General features: G+C 33.9%; 1 protein-coding gene across 2 annotated transcripts in view; it reads right to left on the reverse strand.

Moving 5' to 3' along the window:
• LOC132748683 (uncharacterized) overlaps positions 1 to 21,231 on the reverse strand; it is a 117,211-nt gene that overhangs the window by 12,522 nt on the left and 83,458 nt on the right. For both annotated transcript variants that reach the window (XM_060738298.1, XM_060738306.1), the window contains exons 7-8: positions 13,836 to 15,553; positions 621 to 12,636 (exon numbers count right to left, since the gene is read on the reverse strand). In XM_060738298.1, the coding sequence (XP_060594281.1) occupies positions 621 to 12,636; positions 13,836 to 15,553 (13,734 nt within the window). The remainder of the gene's footprint in view (positions 1 to 620; positions 12,637 to 13,835; positions 15,554 to 21,231) is intronic.

Below are 21,231 nucleotides of genomic sequence, written 5' to 3' on the forward strand. Positions count from 1 at the left end.
GGTAAGTCTGGTCTCAAGTATGAAGACGGTACATCAAGAATTTCAAAAGTTATGATAAATGTTAATGGTTGTGGACGGAATCGACAACAACATGACTGTTACAATGCCTCTATTTTTTATCTATTTTAAAAAGAATATTTACAGGCCAGATATGTCTGAACCATCTAAGTGGAATCCCTTTATGCATTTAACTTATCTTATAAATATTTATCAATCTTTTATGGTGATACCTCCATATATATATATCGAATAAATGTATTAACGACAAGTATAATGTTATAGTTACAAAGGGGGTTAACTAAAAAAACTATCTTTAAAAAGTTCAAAGAAATCTTAATCCCGCCTTACCTTAAAAATTCTATTTTAACTATAAAGTGTCATGTAAGTAGCTCCTTTACCTAACATTCCCAATGACCGAACATATCCGGTATGCCTTCTTGTAGTGTCAAGAAATGAAACAGCTTGTTCCATCAAGAATATAAAGCAGCAAACAATTAAGTTTCTTGTAAATCAAAAGAACGTTCAGGAAATGTTTTACCAGATTATCAACAGATGATACCTGTTTAATAATATTGTTTTATTAAGGCGAGAAAAGAAATGATAACTAAACCAGAACTTACCTCAATGCTTTCACTTAATGTGGACACCGCTGCTACAATGTGACATACAAGCAAAGTAGGCGGTATGACGTCCTTCACATCTTCCTCGTTGCCATCTATTATCAGTTTCTCATTTTGGAATATATGTGAGGGCCAAAATGATTTCTGACTTAGGTACTGTAAAACCTGTTGTTCAGAGTCTATTTCCCCCATGAAAACGCATCTGTAAACAAATCTTTTCAGTACTTTAAGTACTATCTCCGATTTTCGGATGCTTGTCTCTGGCATTTTACTGAAATGTTCATTCATGTCGGCATCCAATTCAGTCTCGACTAAACTCCCAATGATGCGATTTACACTTAACTCTTCAAGTAATTCATGCAAAGAAATAATATGACATAGTTTCACTCCACTATCTGGAGTTGGTAGGTATTGTGTTGGAAACTGCTGACCTACAATATTGGCTCTCTCGTGTGCAAAGTCTATCAAAGATTTCTTAGGATCATATTTTGACTGTTTTAGTAAAGTCAAAACCATATCCAAGTAATTGATAAGCTCAACAGACATATTTGCCATATCGTGATTAGATTTCACAAATGCTTCCTCTAAATCAACTGGAAGTGCTTCCTGTGGAATAGAGTGACATACCTCTTCAAGAAGAGCAACAAAATTTTTATATAGTTCATCTGTGAACACAATTCTAGGGAGCTCTTCAAGAGTGACATATGCCTTTCCAGAAAGCAAGTCAACACATAATTCCTTTTCAATATTTTCAAAATCGTAAAAGATTTGTTTTCCTAATCCATATGCTAATCCACTGTTTGATTCTTGAGCTAAACTTTCATCCAAATCAAAGGTTTTTTCTATCAAGTGCACGCTTTTTAATTCTGTAACTGGGACGGCTTTACAACAAGCAGTATCATCATCTCGAAGTAAAAACTGAAGGTTGTTACAAGCAAATGAATGTGTCAGTGCCATATCAATAAGACCATTTTGAATGTTAACAAGGTAGGACAAAACTTTATAAATATCACAGGTGGTATCCAGTACTAAGCACTCAGCCATCCTTGTTTTAATAGAAACTGACATTGTCGTTTGAAATCCTTCAGTGTCTTTTAATAGATCTTTTAAAGCGTTCCATGAGTTTTTAAATTTTTCAAATATTTGCTTACTCATTTTCTGCTTCTTAAGGTCAGAAATTTTTGAGTGAAATTCTCCCACAGTCAGTTTCAAACATTCTGTACGTTTGAATACGTAACTGATATTTACAACAGTTACCACATGCCACTGAACTATATTGTATATATGTTTGGGCAGATTAAACTCATCTTCTTTTCTAAGAAACATTATCAAGAAGGGAAACTTATCTCTAGTAAAACAAAGCTGAGTTTGAAAATCTTCTCTAGAAGGTTTTACTGGCTTTCTAAACAGTGTTGAAAACTCTTCGTACCTTTCTGTTTGTTCTGTATTTTCAAAATCGTTAGCCTCTCGCATAGCACTTTCTACACACTGTTTTGGCAAATTATAAAGGTTGTTACATTGATAAAGAGTATGCTGTATAGTTACTGCACGCTTATCAAGAATTTCTGATACTAAATCATCAAATTTGCTCTCCCATTTTATTTTCTGCGATTCTGATAATGTTGAATATTTTTCTTCAAAAATGAGTTGCTTTCCTTTATGCAAGAGTGAATGCATTAAAATTCCAACATCATGGTCATCCATATTCAAAAATATTTTCAGCTCTTCCCAGTTGTTAAGTATATTGCTTTCTAGTTGGTGACAGACATCAATTTCTGGGCACTGGTTCCCCAACACACCTTCTATTTCTGAATGTTTTGATATTTCCAGAGCAATCGAGCCTAACAAACATCCATTTACAAGAAACTGCAAAGTACATAGGGCGACATCTGATAATGTCCTCATTTGAAAACTGAAAGTTGAACACATGGCTGTTTGATGAATAGGATTTAATGTCAACTGTTTACTTGAAATCTGTACATTGTCTATCACAGGTTCATTGCCACAAACTGGGCAAGCATAAGAAGTACCCGAAGAACTCTTGAAAAATAAACGCCTGTTACACTTACAAAGTGCAAATTTTCCATTATCTTGAAAATAAATGTTTTTTCGTTGGCCGATTAATTGAACACTCTCCGAGAACATGTAACCTTTTACTTCTTTAGGATTAAGTAGACATAAGCCTAATAATGAAGAACCGTCATTAGAATCATTGCAAAAAGCAAGCAAGCGTGCAAAAGTAGACACTAGTATAGAGTTGATCATGCATTGCTGAAATTTAGACTCTTCTCCATGCATGAAAAATTTACATACAAAATCTCGTTTGCCAACTAAACATTCCACCAAATTATATTGTTCTGGGGGTAATTTAAGAAGCTTGGTTTCTTCCATCAGAAGTGCTGCATGCATCCTGTCTTTGTCATCAAGAGATTTTCTTTGTCTAGACATGTACCACTTTTTCATTGTAAGTGTATAAAGAAGCAATAAACCAGACACTGGTTGTTTTAAAGCAATTTGAATGAGCTTTGACATACTCTTTTTAAAAGCTTCAGTTGATTGTTCTTTTGCCACGAACCCTTCACCTTCATGTAACAATTTATCGTCAATTTCTATTGCTAGCGGATTGTTTTCTAACGAATTTGACAAATAGTCATCTGACCAATTTATTTTTTCAAGAAATGACCAATTATCTGATAGGCTTCTACAATAGTTCCTTACATTGTAAATTGAGGAATCTTTGCCAATCACTGTCAAAAAATACTCTAGCATTGGCTTGTCTATATTACTGTCGTTTAAGCCACATAGTACTGCATTAAAGGCAGTAAGCAAATTCTTTATTATTTCTGGTTGATCTGAGCTAGAAATTTCCGCCTCTGTTATAAGTGAAATTGCTGCCTTTGAGTATGCAACTGCAGAAATAAAAGCTAAACCAATATTGTTCTCTTGCAATATTTGCCCAGCAAGTATTAATTTATCTTCTGTATTTGAAATACTTTCGTCCTGCTCATATGTATCTTGTATGAGATCAATAATTAGGAGGACAAATGGGCTTGCTATTCGATCTTGTTCGTTCAAAACATGTAAACATCTGTCAAGTGTATTCAAGAAAAGACTAGATTCTAAAAGAGCATCCCTGTTTTCAGCACTTGTAGCGAGATCCATGAATATATTTTCATTTTCATTTTCATCTAATTCATTTTGAATTAAATATTTTACAGGTGTCTTTAGTAGATGCATATCACCTTCTGGTAAAACACCCTCTTCTATAGCTGTAAACAGATATATGAATGCCTTAGTTTCTGTGTTATTTGACAAGCATCTCATCAAAAACTGACAGATGACCCTCTGAATCGGTGCTGCCGATTCAGTTTCTTTTAAATATTTAAAAAGATTCAGCAAATTGCTAAATACCGATTCTGAGTCAACACTTCCGCAAACCAAGCTCTCACCAATACCATGTAATGGTTCAAGTCCCAAATTGTAAGGCAGGACAATATCAGTGACAATATCATTACATAGCCTCAACGAATGTAGAGCTTCTGAATCAGTTGACACTTCAGCGGTCACAATCAAAATATTTTTAACAGTCAATTGCCAATTCTTTATTCCAGAAAACTCACTCATACATTCTTTTGTTGGAAGAAGCCTTGTACACACAAATGAAACAAAGCCCTGGATGTTGTCAGTCGACAAACAGTTCGCTTGTGCTTGGTCGCTATCCAGATTGGACTGCTCTGTTTCATAAGATGTATTAGAGTCATCTTGAAATAATTCATCATTTTCATTTTCCTTCATATCATCTACTTTGGTTACAGCTACATTTGTGTATTCTTTCGGGTTCTCTTCAGGATGTTCCAAATCAAGTGATGGCTTAAATAGTTTATCTTGACCAATTCTTCCATACAGAACATGATCCTCAGCACATATATTGCTTCCATCTAAGTCAATATTGACACATTCATCAGAAATTTCACCTTTCGCTATTGTATGATGATCAGTATCAAATTGAACATTTGAATCTTCGACAGTTTTTTCATGTGTATGTAATTCATTTATTAAAGCTGTGTTTATTTCTTCTGTCTCAAAATTTTCGAACAAAAATTCAGACTTTTCAGATGAATCATGTTTATTATCTTTACTTAAAAGATGATTCTGAAACTGGACAAAGATATTTGAGCCACCTTTAAAGACGTTTGAACATAATTCAAACAGTTGTATTATTGAATCAAACAAATTTACATGAGACCAACCTAAACAATGAATATTTGTTAGCAGGTGTACATTGTCAAGAACATTTATGTCACCTCTCTGTTCTAAAGTCCATCTCATATATTCAATTCTGCTTTCTTTTTCAAGGACATTTGAAAATGTATATGAATATAAATTACAGAAATCTGTAATATAATCTTTCATTAAAGGTGCTGTTATTCGTTCAGCTTCAAATATGTCCGATATCTTTTTCAAAATGAAACTTTCCTGCTGCAAACAAATTTCATGTAAGATTTCATCTGGAAGATGATCTTCGACTTCTAGTTCACACTTCAACTTTGAACGTTTAACCTCATCTGCAAACAAACTTTTGGTTTCCTCAATACTCTCGAAAATAATACGACTGAACGGCAATCTCAATTCAAGATCTGGTGTTTCACATTGGTAACATTCAGGTCCGCTTGCATCTTTAATTTGTTTGTCTTCAATAGAGTACGAAAATAGTTTTTCATTATCTTTACTTGCGCACCATAAGTTTCTTCTTTCTGTTGTTAGTGAATCTTCAATGAAAAAGCTATCAATAGCTCCTACTTGTTCCAATTTGAAAATAATCTTTGCCAAAGGATTTTTGATAATTCTTCTAATGTGTCGCTCCAGTGCATCTACAAAGAAAGAAGACGTGTTCAACGATTTCGTATCACAAGCCACTGTTACATACCAGTCTTCGTTTAACTGGCCCTTATACCAGTTTTGAACATATGACCAGATTAATTCACTGATAATTTCAAGGAAAGTCGGACACGAATTCATTTTCTCAATTATATGATTGATACTTTTCGCATTTCGACCGTGATTTCCATACTTTATCCTTGTAAATGCCCAAAATAGTTCTTCTTGTATCACATCTGTCATTGGAAGCATGACTGCTATCGTCTCAAGTAATGTCCTTGAGCATAAGGCCGGGAGCGTAATTCGTGGGCACTCCAAGCTTTCTAGAAGAAGCAATTTCCAACCTGACAAGTAATTTATCTGTGATACTAAGCAGGATGATTCTCCATTGAAATACGATACATCCCTACTTCCTAAATGAATAATGAGATAAACAAATTTCATTGCTGGTCCTTTCGACGATTCAATATACTCTGACCTATATTTCTCTATCAGGGACTTTGTCAACATAACGTGTTTGTCATCTTCCTGAGCACTGCAATGGATTAATAATAGTTGCTTGTCACTCTGCCAAAATTGTTGCAGCTTGATAGAAAGTTGCTTTTCTGATTTAAATGCTCCTAATTTCTCTCTTTGAAAGTTCCAATTTGCCAGTTCATCCGTAATATTCGTATGTATATTACTGTTGGTAAATACTACAGTCATATTGCTGTTACTGTCTGTGTTTTTCTGAAAATGTATTAAATTCCCGATACCTTTATGCAAAGGCAGATGAAAATAATCGGATCGAATTTGTAAACTCGACTTTTGTATATGAAAATCATCAACTACTGGCAATCGCACAATAACTTCTGGTCTTATTATCCATAGTAATTCTTCCTTGCATTTTTCTATAAAAGTGAGATTGAACTCTTCGTCCCTTCGTTTCATATACAAAACGAGAGAAGAAATAAGTTCTTCACTGTAAAATGGCATTGCACTGTATTTTGTGAATGGTGTCCCTTCTATTTGTGAAATTTGTTCCATCCAGCGATCTAACTCTTCAACAACTTTTATTTCCTGAGAATGCATTACATCTGCAAAAGAAAGAACTTGTTTTTCAAATCTATTCAAGAATGGTGGATCTGAATAATTCACTTTATTTTCATCAATTAACACAATGCAGCCGAACGATTCAGCAACATGACAAAACGGATTGCTGTAGGGACCAAGAGCAACTCTACAATTGTTTTTCTTCCCGATCCTAGTGTAGTTTTGATTAAGCATGTCATACAGACTTCCATAAATGTTTTCAAGATCTTTTAGTACTAACACAATCCCTTGCTCCATACAAAGAATAATCCTGCTTAGAATTCTATAACTGTATTCATCTGTAAGATCCTCTTCAAACTGGCTTCCAAAGATAATTTCTCTTCCTTCTCTCCCCGATTGCTTAAGGTTATGTTCCAAGATACCTAGGACAGAATCACCTTTAGTCACTATCATTAGGTGTCTAGCCATTGTATCAACAATGTTACTGTTTATCAATTCAACAGAAAGGAAGCTTACTGGACCAGAATTCTGAATACACTCTTTGAAATGGTCTAACAAAGCATTGCGACCAGACTTGAGACCACCAAAATTTCTTAAAAGGCCCTCCATAATAACTTCAGATTTATTATGTAGGGGTTTACCTTTAGATGTGTTTGCTAACTTTCTTGCAATGAACTTAACAAGTGAGTAAAAATCCCGTAATCCATGGAAATTACTGAATTGAAGTTTATTTGTATAGTTAATGTATGCCTTGGCAACAAGCAACAATTCATCTTTTATATCAAGTTGTGAAAATGAGGTTTTCGTCGATGTTAAAGACAGGCCTTCATGAACTTGCGTACTTTCTACAAATGAAGTACTTATTGACATTGATGTTTCAAATAATTCTTCCGCATCCATATCAGGTCGGGACAAATGCACAGCTCTGTTCATTTTAGAAGCATCTAATGCCCAATTGGAAATACCAACAACCGCAATGTCTGGTCTACTTCTTCCTTCTGGCTCGAGTAGATTGTGCAATACTTTCAAAGGATTAAATCTTGAAACTTCTGCAAGACCGATTTCATCTAAGATCACAACTGACAGGACAGAGTCTTTGCTATTTGACTTTTGATAGTTTTGAGCTTTCTCGAATACTTTGATGATTCCATCTGAAGTTGAGGATTCTGACCCCTGGAACGATACACAATACAGCTGAGGCAATGTTTTGAAAAACTTGTCTTTTGAATCTTTTCCTCTCAGGTTACTTCTTATTATTTGCATTGCTAATGACTTGCTACATCCTGGTTTACCTACAACAAATACCGGTATCTTATTAAGAATACAAACGAGGATCACAAAAATATTCTCCTGCAAAGCAGTATTTTTCGCAGTTCCAGGTGGAATAACCATTCGGTCAATAATGTTTCTTTGCTCCGTTTTGATAACATCATGTATATCTTTCTCTTTTAAAATAAGGCTAAAACTACTCCTTTTAAAACCTTCAAGCAGCTTTTCTCGATATTTTTTTCTGTCAGCTTTTTGTAAGAATCTACTATGGTAGCAGTGCGCCAGAGCCAAAATTATAGCGTTAATTTCTAAGTCGGTTTGTCGAGTGGTTGTGTTTTCCTTCTGTTTTAAGATATTGATAAACCAAGGAACAAGAGTCTTACATCTTTCAACATCTCGCAAACTTACAACGCATGTTGATTTTTCTTTATCACGAACAAATGTTTGTGAAATTGACAATAAATCACTTAATAAGCTATGTTCCGGTGATTCAGTTTTAAATACACCGTCAACCATTCTTTTTATGTATTTCATTTCATCTTGTTCACTTAGGCTCCCAAAGTCCCAAACATAGTCAACTGTCATTTCTGGTAAAGGAAGAACCCTATACACAAGTTTTGACAAATCATCAGTTTTAACCTTCCCTGCTAGGCCAGCTGTTTGTATTGCGTCTACTGACCTTAGTCTATACGGATTACAAGCACCCATTATCACCAAATTTGGAGCTAAACTCTGTCCACTACATTTATGATGACATATGATGTCACATATTAAGCCAATGTTTTCCGATGTATTTATTTCATCTAAAAACAACCATCTTTGCTGGTCCAGTGATTCTAGACATTCTGCATTCTCTTGTCTTACAATGTGTAATATTTCTGATGAGAACACACCAGCATGAATATTCATAACTTTAAAAGGTACATCACAGATATTAGCTAAGTACCTAATAAGTGATGTTTTCCCACAGCCTGTTTCTCCCATAATAACAACAGGTACATGTGATTGAATTCTCATCATTATCAATACCATCTTTAAAAGATTGTCTGGAGTCAGTGCATAATCTTTCGAGAAATGTTGCAACTGATTTTTATCGAGTGGTAAAGGTTTTTTTCGCGCAACTTTCTGAAGCATACTTTGAAGCTCAGTCTGGCCCATAGAGCTAAAATCTGGAAGACTCTTTTTCATTTGACTTTCGAATAGTTTTTGTACATGTGCCGGAACATTTTCTTTTTTTCGATACATTGGAGATAATGTATGTATGTTTTGAGAGTGAAAAACATAGATAAGATGATTACTTTCCTCCCATCGAATCATACTGTCGACCCGATGCAGTACTTTACTGACTAGATCACTACTCTTTGGTTCTTTACAATACGAATCACCGGTTGATAATGTTGAACTTTGGGTTGATCTACAGGCGTTAACTGATCTTGCTGCGAATTCAAGAGAAACATCTATCATTGCTTTCACCAAATTACTTCTGATCATTGGAACAGTAAGTTTTCCAACCATTTCGGAAAGATGTGCTACTTTAAAAAATGCACTACATGACATTTTTTTCAACTGGTCAGATAACACATTGAGGAAAGTGTGAACAATAGAGAACGACAAGTCTGAGGAGACATTGATATGTTTTCCAAGCAAGCATCTACATGTGAAGTCAGATAATGGTTGTAAATGGTTTTTTTTAGAAAAACACAACTCTTCACTGTCAAGTACACCTTTGTCTAGAGCCTGAAGGTAATGACAAACTACTTGTACAGGACTGTTCATTTCTTTACTACAAACAAAGTCTGAAAAATTATTCCAAAGCAAATGTTCCCTTTTGAAAGCTGTTACAGTTGTCAGGTTTGTTCTTAATGAATCATTTATTGTATTTCCAATTTCTACACAGATATGGTTAGTTGGCATATAAAAAGCAAGCTTTCCGTAAGCAACATAATTCAAAATGATAAGTTCAAACAAAAATGTGTCCAACTCAGATGGATCATCAACCACTCCAATATCAAAATGCAGAGTATGGAAGCTATGAACCTTAACTTCTAACAAATTTGCTACAAGCAGGCTTTTCTTTGCTTGACCACTAACTTGAACAGTAACAGTACTTCGAGAATGTGAAACTGATCTATTTAATATTCTGGAAGTTTTACCAAGGCCTGGAACTTCGGATGTATATGTCAAGACGTTTGAGTGGCTAGTGTGAAAAATATTTTCTATTTCCTGGTTAGAAACAGGCTGTATTGTGGCTACCCTGTTGTTCAATTTATCAACAAATGGGTGGTTTTTTGAACCGCGGCAAACGATTGTTAAAAGAAATTCTGTGCACGTATCTTGTAAATTTTGGAGTTCGTCTACGAGAGTAAATTGGACTTTATTTTGCAACAGTTCAACGTTTGCTATGCAATATAGCGGCAATAAACCATAAAACTTGTATGCCCACTTACATCTTTGTAACAAGAGATCTATTTCATTCCATGTTGTTTCTCTTGTACAAAATAAAAGCTGGCTTGGTTCAGGCATACAATGTGTTGTATTCCTATATAGAGCTAGTACAGTCCTGATGACAAAGTCACTATTTTCTCCAAGCTGAGCAACAAGTATCTTCCCTTTACATACACATTCTGTTAATTTAGCTGTAGTTTGCTTATTGCCAAAGCTCTCCATATTTCTCGAGTAGATTTCCATGCCTTCGTAAATTTCATGAAGAGAGCGACCCAATTCGTCAAGTACTAATGTTTCGTTTTTCAAGCACAGCTCTGACCTATATGTATCAATCAGCAATTTTGCAGACAAACATGGATGAATAAACTTCATAATTGCCTCCACTACATTTTGTCGGGCACCACTTTCTAGAAATTCAGATATAACCCGAACCTGACATCCTTGTATGAAATTCATCAAATAATATTTGTTTCTTGTTTCATATATGCAGCTCATCCAATCTTGCAATTCTTTTTTCAGTCTATCTTTCGTTTCTGTAAGCTCATTTGGCTGCAACACAAGTTTTAACACTGTATATTTGATATGGCCAGAAGAATATAGATCAAATAAGATATCTCGTATCTCTAAGCATATATTTACATACTCTATGAAAAGTTTGAACTCTTCTTGATTTACGTTGCTTTCTAAACTTTCTCGTTCAGAGTTGAGTAACAGGAGTGCTCGACTACGGATATCTGACAATGTATTTTCATTCTTTGTAAAACTGTTTTTATTGTCTTTATATGACACCTCAAAGCTCACGTGATCACCGTCTTGCCTCAGTTTGAAAACAAATCTGCCTTTAGTTACAATACTTTTGATTATTTCTTTTGTCTGTTGCCCTCTATTTGCTACATTATTGTAAAGTGATTTCAAATTGTGAATATTTAGACTACAATCAATTATTTTATCAGGAATACTTCTTGCATTTTTCCCAAATTGCTTTGTCTGTTTCTTTAAAGTTTTGAATATCCAACGGCTACCATTTTCATGTAGCTGTTTTTCTTGTATAAGTAAAGGTAAAAGGAATCTTTTTACTTCAATCAGTGCAGAGACGGTTGACTCTTGAACGTGTGATTCAGATATATCTTCTACAGCATCAATCAAATTTCTGACGTCTTCAACAGCAATCTCTTTCAAAAATTCTAACAGAACTGATGACTTTCCTATTTCAGCCATTATGCACACTGTTTCATCATCTAAAGTATCTGCCAATGAAAATATTGTATCTAATGCAATTTGAACGTCTTGCAAGGTAAAATCGGAAATCTCTTGATGAATAAGGTCATTGAATGACTTCAAAGCTATATTTAGCTCATTGTCATTAGAAATATCACACTCAAATGCCTTCAGTACTGCCATCATTGTTTTTGCTTTCTCAATCACTTCATTTTTTCTCCAAATCTGTGTTAGAGTTGTCTTCACTGTGCGTTTGATACTGCGATTAATGTACGTTTCCACTGTTTTAATTTCGTCGGGAACATTTGCATTTTCAAACATTTCTTGTACAGACTGCATTGATACGGAAATGTTTGTTTCAAGATTTTCCCAGCTGTTGATATATAGTTGGATTCCATCTTTTTCTATAATTTTTAAGAAATCAGCTGTCTGTTGTATCGTTGTTAAGTTCTCAACATCATCTTCCTCAGATAAATTGTCAAACAGAAACCGAATAGAAAGAAGTCCATGCAATTTGGATCCGCATTGTAGAGATTCTTCAAACTTTTCAAAAATAACCCGTCTGCTTACATTCCATAGTACATCAGACTTAATTATTGGCTGCACTTTCAAACATATGTCTGGCAGTTTACGAAGTTCACCCCACAACCACTTCATCGACTGACATTCCCTCAAGGATAAAGTACCCCTTTCTATCCTTTCTTTCACAACATCTACTTCTTTCTTTACTAATGTCAGATCTACTTTCTCTTCGTCATTCATTCTAATGTTAACTTCTTGAAGAACTTCTTGTACAATATTAACAGTATCGTGTACATTTTTAACAACAGCTTTGAATTCATTTTCAATATCGTCTATCTTACTCTTCTCAATTCTTCCCATTCCCAGCTGTAGTATTCTTTTTGTTTTTCTGTCCGAAATATTCATTTTTTTCAAGAAACAAATATTAACCTCTTTACTTTGAAGCAACTGAGCTACTGTTTTAAAACAGGATATAACAGAAATGAAAGTGGTATTTTTCTTAACATCCTGTATACGGGAACCTTCTCCTCCTGCAATAAGCTCCCAAAATGAGGCATGGGGTATTTGAGCTAAAAACCTTTCAAATATATCTTCCTGCACAAATTTCTTGAAAAACAAGTCCACAATAGTGCAAACAATATCACATGTTGTCCTGTACAATGAAATGAAGAAAAAAACACACACGCATTAAAAAAATGTGTCTGATAGCAATTGTTGTTTCAACATTTTTTAGTGTAAATTAATCGTGTTTATAACTACTGAATGTTAATAAACTTAAGTAATTGGCTGTTATTTTTATTTAATTAAATGAATATACTATAAATCCACAGCAACTGCAAGGTGCATAAGTACACATGCTGACCAAATCTTGCAAACTTTCAGGCCTACAGGTCAAATAACTTTTGAGCTATGCTTCAGAAAGTTGTAAATTGCAAATAAATACTAAGTCAATGGCAATAACTCTTACAAAAACTGGAAACAAATCGCAATGCAAAGCCCTCGGTGCACAAAAATACTGGATAAATCCACAAGTGAAACCCCAGTTGCACAACTACACATGCTGACCAACATTTCTTAAAGTTTCATGACTCTGGGTTAAATATTTTCTTTTAGCTAAGCATGACACGAATAGAAAATTGTAATTTTTTTAGTAAGTCAAGAGAAATAACTCTGACAACACAGAATACATTCACAAGCATAACATCAAATGCTGATCAACATTCCTGAAAAGTTTCATGACCCTAGGGTCAAATACTTTTGGGGCTATAAGTGACAAAAGTTGAAAATTGCAAATTTTCACTTAATCAAGGGCAATCACTCTGACAAAACAGAGTAAATCCAAAAGCGACACAACATTTGCATACTTTCACATTCATGTAAATTTAATTAGTCTTGGTGAAATATTTTTGAGTTATGTGCAACACAAGTTGAAAATTGCAATATTAACTAAGTCAAGGGCATTTACGCTTACAAAACAAAATACACACAAGCCATTCAAAAGAGAAACCCCAGATGCACAACTTCACATGCTGAGCGACATTCCTGTTTCAGGACTTTAGGTCAATTACTTTGTTAGGTACGTGCCACACAAGTTAAAAATTGCCAATTTCCAAAGGCAATAACTCTACAAACACTGAATAAATCCACACGCATATACCTAAGTGCACAACTACACATGCTGACTAACATTTCCGTAAAGTTTAAATACTCTAGATCAAATACTTTTTGAGCTACTTGCGATACAACATGAGAACAGACAGACGGAATGCGACAATGTTAATTTAAATGCGCCCTATAAATGGTGAACAAAAAATAAAGTATCAAAACAAGAAATAAACAATCAAATCTTACTTTGTATTCACTCGCAAAGTGCCATGTGTACAGAAGTGATACAAAACTTCACTTGGGTCAAATCCTCTTTTCTTCAACTGATCTTGAACATGCTCTTTGTATAAATTTGAGGCAGTTGGTTCACCTTCACATAACTTTGTTATTTTGTCTACATGTTGCAGCATTCCTCTCAAGTCATACCGCCCAAGGATATCAGTTGTAACAGACATAAGAGCCTTTTTTACATCTTCTCTTTCAGATACAACTCTTAACTTCAACATGTTGCACAATTTTTGGAATGCCATTGGTATCTCACCCTCGTCCGTTAATTTCGTCATTTTGATTTCATTCACCAGACACCTTTTATAAGCATCAAATTCTAAGTAAATGTATGCATCATTCAGATATTTATTTTGACTGAATGAGACAAACAATTTTCGGACATCTGTCAATTTTGCGTCTGACCACGATTTCAAAAGAAGCAGCTGAGTATCTAAGTCCTGAAAGCATCCAGAATACTGAAGAAAGTCTTCAACATCTTTCTGAAGAAAACTTATATTCAAAAAATGTGATGAGAAACAAGTGATGACACTGTCTTCTAGAGTCCTTCGAATGTGGGACTCACTTGTAGTGAGTCCGTATTTACCTAATACAGTTGCTTTTTTCAGCAGGGTTGTTATGTCCTTTTCTCTCACACTTTTGTTGGAAAATGCTAAAATCTGTGATTTTAAACAAGCAGTTACTGCAGTAAAGATGTATTCCTTAACTTCAGCATATGCTTCATAATCAGATAAATGTAACTGATAAACATGGTCAAAGATGTCCAAGGCAATATCTAGAGGGAGATGTTGAAATAAACATTGAACAATTCCCAATGCAGATTCACTTCGTGTTTCAATATACTTCCTGTAAAATGATATACAGATATCAAATGCATCGGTCTTGCAGTGCTTTTCGTCAATGAAAATATTTTCCTTTTTAGATATACAATCCTGCAAAGCTGATAGCATTGATTTTTCTGGAAGAAATATTGATGCACGTCTTAAAAACATGACAGCAGAGAAGTTGGCTTTGTAGCCTATTTTGAAAAGATGTTTGCTCAGCGATGGCATGTACTCAACACATGATACAGGATAGTCACTCAGTCTCTTCTGTAACAAGGCACCAAGAATTTCGTGTGCTAATGTAGAATCAAGCACATTATACAGGACATCAAAGATGTTCCTACATAAAAACCCAGCAACAAATGCAAATCGAACAAGAAACTTTGGTGAACAATCTCTTCTGCTTTTCAATAAATTCTTTAAGACGTCTTTTATTGTTTGATTACTCAAGTAATTGATTTTCCTGCATATTTCTTCTATTTGCATGATTAAGTCACTTTCACTGTCCCTATCACCAACGTAAGTAGTAATATCCAGTAAATGTGCTTGGAGACTTTTTTCTCCCCGCAGCATATCTCTGTGCATAGAACTTTCTCCAAGAAGAAAACATTCAGATTTTACTTCTCTTGTTTGTTTAAAGAAATACAAAGTGTAGTCCTTAAACATGATCTCATACCAGTACAAAGATGACGGTTTAGTAAGTAAAGGCATATTTATAGTTACCTCATACATGCAATTTCCTCGATAAAACAGTTCTGTATTTAACTCCATCAAGGATTGGCTTCTTATTTGAACGTATAAGACATTCGACTCTGCAGGTACATCCACAATAAATGTCATTCTAACATGTGAGTCCTGAAATACACAATCAAACATTGTTATCTATATCAGATACATACATTGTCCTTTTGCTATGAATGATGTCAACATTCTATAAGGTTACTTTGACGTACGCAAATATTAAAAAGTATTTTAGGAGGTCTGCCTGCCTACCTTATTAGGGAGATAATTGTAATCCAGGAGATGCTCTGGTGAGGCAAAACTTCTCCCTGACAAATGATCTGGAACACTGAGGCATTTGTCTCTCACCAGTGATCAAGAAATCAAATGTGATTGGTAGTCAGAGAATGAGGTAATTAACGGTTAGTTATAAAGGACAGCAAGTTATGTGGACACACTACTGAGATATTACAACAAGAGCCCCGACCTAGCAGGAGTAACGCTCGACTTTACCTTATTTCGAAAGTCAAACACATCAGAGGAAGAATATCATTTAGAGTAATCCTGCAAAACATGTTTTTTGCAAAAAAAATATTCAAATTTCATGTTTGATTTTAACGGTCAAGATCAAAGTTATTGAATAAATCGTCATGTCAGTTTTGTCATTCATGCTGCTTTGTCAAAGAATGAATAAAGACCATGAATGAATAAGATATGACAATTTAACCCATTTCCGCATAAGCTTTTTGTAAAAAAAATGGCAAGTCTCCTGTTACAAGTTCAAATTGCTATGAAACTATAAAAAATGCTTAAAAAGTAATTAAACTTGGCATATATGTTTGGCCCATAGCCTGTGCAACGGCATGCTCAATCTTTAAATTTCATGTTACCATAACGATAAGGGGACATCTCAAAATTGCCGAAAATTTTTAATCAAAACTGCTGCAACAACTTCTCAATGGATTGAGATATAGTCAAAGGGTTTTCAATGTTGGTAACAGGTTACCGTAAGATTGATCTAAGGCCATTTTATCCTCTCACAAGTCCAAAATTCCCTTGGCGATCAGGGGGCGGCAGCCCAAACCCCTTCAAATCCCTAAATAGAAGAAAAAGAGGGCATATCCCCCCTCTCACACACCCATGATATATATTTTTAAGAAACAACAATTTTCAAACAAAAACAAGTGTTTGTGGCCTAAAAAGGACAGTCTTTACTACTTGATGCCTCGCTCGAACTCGGATGGCCGGTACAAATTTGTTCCAGAGATTGGTAGTAAGAGTTTGGACAATTTAAGTTAATTTCAGTGAGGTTTAGAGGAAAAGTCAATAAAAGGTCAAGGACATGTCGGAATAATTTCAACAAGTCAGTTTTGTCATATGTGTTCTTTTGTAAAGTATGAACCAAATCTATAAATAACAACAGACAATTTAATCAAATTTAAATAATTGGACCGTCACGGTCAATGTCTAATAAATGTTAAGGTCATAACAGAATAATTCAACACCTTGCTTTTGCAATATACTAATATGTTCTTTTGTCCAAACACGAATAAAATCTGTAAATAAATTACAAGTTACAATTTAAGCTATTTTAAATAATTTGATCTTGACGGACAATGTCATACGTGAATGATTCAACATACAGATTTTGTCATACAGGCTCTTTTGTCCTATCATAAATCAATTCCATAAATATAAAAGTTGAGGTCAAATGTAGTGTCAAGGTCAAATTAAAATCAAGGTGAAATTCTATTAAATATTCTTTTATGTCTTGCCCAACGGATTTTTTGGCACAAGAATAAAGACAATACATTCATCTATAATTACAAAGTTACAGCCATTTCATCCTATATATTATCGCATTAATAAGAAGACCCAGCTATCAGCAGCCAGTGGTCATAACGTGACATTAGCAGCTATGGTCAAGACGTATAACTGAAGTTCTTAAAATAAAGTAAAGCCTGTCGTATTTTTCATAAGTTTTTATTGTAATTTTAGTGTAATTATTTAGGATTTATAAGTGTTTCATCTGCGGATATTTTAATTAAGCAGTTAAGAAAAGTGTTTGCTTTATTCGTATTTTTCTTTAAGTTAATATTTATAGTATATTGGTCTATAATTGAAGTTCTGTTAAACAATTAGTAAATATTTTGATAGTGTTAAGTAGCAGAAACAAGAGGGCCATGATGGCACTGAAATCGCTCACCTGAATATAGGCCCCCGGGGCGGGGCCAATTTTTACCCAGGGGCTTTTATTTGAACAAACTTGGTAGACACCCATTTGAGGATATTTCATGATAAATATCTAAGCTCTAGCTGTAAGAAGACTTTTTAAGTTTTTACTATACACATATAGGGAAAAACAATGATCCCTCTCCATCAGGGCGAGGACAATTTTATCCCGAGGTCTTTTAAAATTTATTTGAATAAACTTGGTAGTCACTCACTAAAAGATAGTTCATGATTAAAATCTAAACTCTAGCTCTTTGGGTTTTTATAAGAAGATTTTTTTAAGTTTTAACTATATACATATAGCGTAAACAATGACAATTTTATTTTTCACTTTGTGACAGGTGAGCTAAAAACAACAAACCATTGAATGTTGCAGGAAAGTGTGAGATACAAAATAATATATTACATTATTATATTCATATATTAAATATAAATTGTTCTAGAACAGAATATTATTATTCATCATATTAAAATGTTCATACTGAAGCATTCAGAACTTTTTAAATTTTATTTCAAGCACTATATTATAAGATTATCCATGTGGTACATTTCTATTGTTTACATCAATATTTGAGATATTGTTTGTGCCCATTGTAGACATATTCGCTTTAAAATGGTTTATCTTTTCTTTCAAATACAAAAACTTGTATATGTCTGAACATAAAAGACAATATTTACATTTGTAGTTATACATGATATAACAACAAAATTTATCAGCCAATTTACCTGAACACCAAGGCCAAAATACGACATTTGTTCATGATATGCATGACAACACAGACAAGACAAGAAACAAGTGTTCGTAATTACGCTTATCCAGTCCATTAAAGCAAATGAAATGTATTAATTTTACCTCTAAAACAAGCTATATAGGTTTCGGTCAAATTGAGATTGATCTTTTTGAAGACACTGTCCTTAAGGTTTGTCAGAATAATCAGTAGATAGTTTTTGTATTTACTGATCGCAAGATCAGTGAATACATAGCTAACATCCACGGTCTAACACAAAATTTCCTAACAGACCTAACAACGCAAAGTAGTTCTCACTCAAAACTGCTTAAAAACCAGCAATTTAAAAGACAGAATAATTTTTAATGTAGGCAATTTAGGAATTTCAATGCATTGAAAGTTCAGATTAGTCAATAGAAATATGAGGTTACAATCACAAATTTCGCGGATGAATATCATTTTAATCAATGAAAATGCTATTTTTAGCTATGTCGATTACTGAATACTCCAGGGCGTAGTACACAAATAAATCTGACTGTCGAGTAGTGGAATATATACATGTCGGACTGTTTTGGCGAGAAGATTTTCGCTAAGTTATTTGTATCAGTGTTAAACAGGTTTATCGTGAACAAAATACCTCGAAATTGATAAGGATTACAAACACGAAATGGAAATTCTCAATTTAGAATTACAATGTATTTGTTTTTATTCAGGCTACATATTACGTATTACTTCACCGTTTTGCAGGGGTATCGCGCTCGTATCGCGCTCGTTTAGGGTGTGAGAGGCCCTTGATTCAAAACCTAGTCGAGGCAACTTTTTTTTAAGTGTCTTTTTTAAGGAAATAGCCACGATATGCAAGGATAAAGTGTGGCTGTCATAAAAAAATGATTTTTGATGCAACTCTAGTCATGCAAAATTCCATATGTACCAATCTCAAACTGTTATAGAAAAAAAATCTTAACGCAGTCGCTGCGTAAGATGAATTATAGTATATAAAAATAAACTTATATAGGAAAATACATACAGATAGTCAGTATGATTTAGATTCCAAAGATCAGAAAATACCACAGAGCTTGCAGCCCTTTGATTTTTACAACGAGTCAGCGATACACTGACGTGTATCAGATTTCAATGTACAGTTTCATTTATAAATCTGTTGCTGGGAGTATAAAATATATTTACATGTAAAGGTCAAATCGTTAAGCTAGCAAATATGCGAGGTTTTGAGACATTTTACTTCAGTTTAGGAGAGACACGCTGATAGTGTGTAGCGTTTATTTTTTTATTTTATTTTTTTTTTTTTGTTGAGAAGAGAATTTGTTGTTTTGAAGGGAGTTTTGTTGATTTGTTGAAGTTGGTTGAATGTTATTGTGGTGATCTTAATTGATCAGGGTTTATTGGTTGTAATTAGTTGTTTTGGTTGTTGAGTTATATCTGTTGTGAAGATATAATTGGTTGATATTGGTTGAATGTTTGTCTGGTCAAGATTATATCAGTTGATGCTTTGTTTTGAGAATATATGTAAATATTGGGTGCTTTAGTTTAAATAGTTTTCTGGTTCTGGTTCTCAAACTGTTATAGAAAAAAATCTTAACGCAGTCGCTGCGTAAGATGAATTATAGTATATAAAAATAAACTTATATAGGAAAATACATACAGATAGTCAGTATGATTTAGATTCCAAAGATCAGAAAATACCACAGAGCTTGCAGCCCTTTGATTTTTACAACGAGTCAGCGATACACTGACGTGTATCAGATTTCAATGTACAGTTTCATTTATAAATCTGTTGCTGGGAGTATAAAATATATTTACATGTAAAGGTCAAATCGTTTAAGCTAGCAAATATGCGAGGTTTTGAGAGATTTTACATCGGTTTAGGAGAGACACGCTGATAGTGTATAGCGTTTATTATGTTTTGTTGAGAAGAGAATTTGTTGTTTTGAAGCGAGTTTTGTTGATTTGTTGAAGTTGGTTGAATGTTATTTTGGTGATCTTAATTGATCAGGGTTTATTGGTTGTAATTAGTTGTTTTGGTTGTTGAGTTATATCTGTTTGTGAAGATATAATTGGTTGATATTGATTGAATGTTTGTCTGGTCAAGATTATATCAGTTGATGCTTTGTTTTGAGAATATATGTAAATATTGGGTGCTTTAGTTTAAATAGTTTTCTGGTGCTGATTCGATTGTGTGAAGCTAATATTGTTGGATGAATGTTTGTGGTTTATACTGTATCTGATAGAGTTGTAAAAATATTCATTTTTGTGTTCTTCATTTTGTGGTGATTTTATTGTTTTGTTTGGTCATAAGTTGTTTAGAGCTTGGGCTCGCCAGGTGTCTAGTTTTGTTTCGTTTAATAGACATATACGTGAGAAGATATTTCGTATAAGTGGTTGATAAATGACGTGTGTTTGTTTTGGGTGTAAATAATGATCAGAGCTCTTTGTTTTGGGTGTAAATAATAATCAGGGTTTATTGTTTGAATATATATAAGGATTTGGGATAAAAAAATAAAATACCTAAAAAAAAATAGTGTTAACTAAACAATAACATGCTAGTTTTTTCCAACTGAGAATATTTCAATTTTATGTCAGGCGGTGCCGCCCAGCCCCCATATCCTGGAAATAAGTTCCAGTATTTATAACTTAATCTTTCCGTAGATTAAATAACATCAAGGAAGACATTTCTCCTAACAAGGTAGATGAGCTTATGTATGAAGACTATCCATTCAAAAATAAAAGGTAGTAAGAAAACGCCAAATATAATAAAAACCAGAAGGGTTTTTGTCACAAAAACATGTCTCCGTAACAATGTATGGTCAGTCATGTGAAGTTTCATTGAATACCCCC

Source organism: Ruditapes philippinarum, unplaced genomic scaffold (assembly GCF_026571515.1).
Source record: "Ruditapes philippinarum isolate M1 unplaced genomic scaffold, ASM2657151v2 ctg130_1_1_1_1, whole genome shotgun sequence".
Lineage (NCBI taxonomy): Eukaryota > Metazoa > Mollusca > Bivalvia > Venerida > Veneridae > Ruditapes > Ruditapes philippinarum.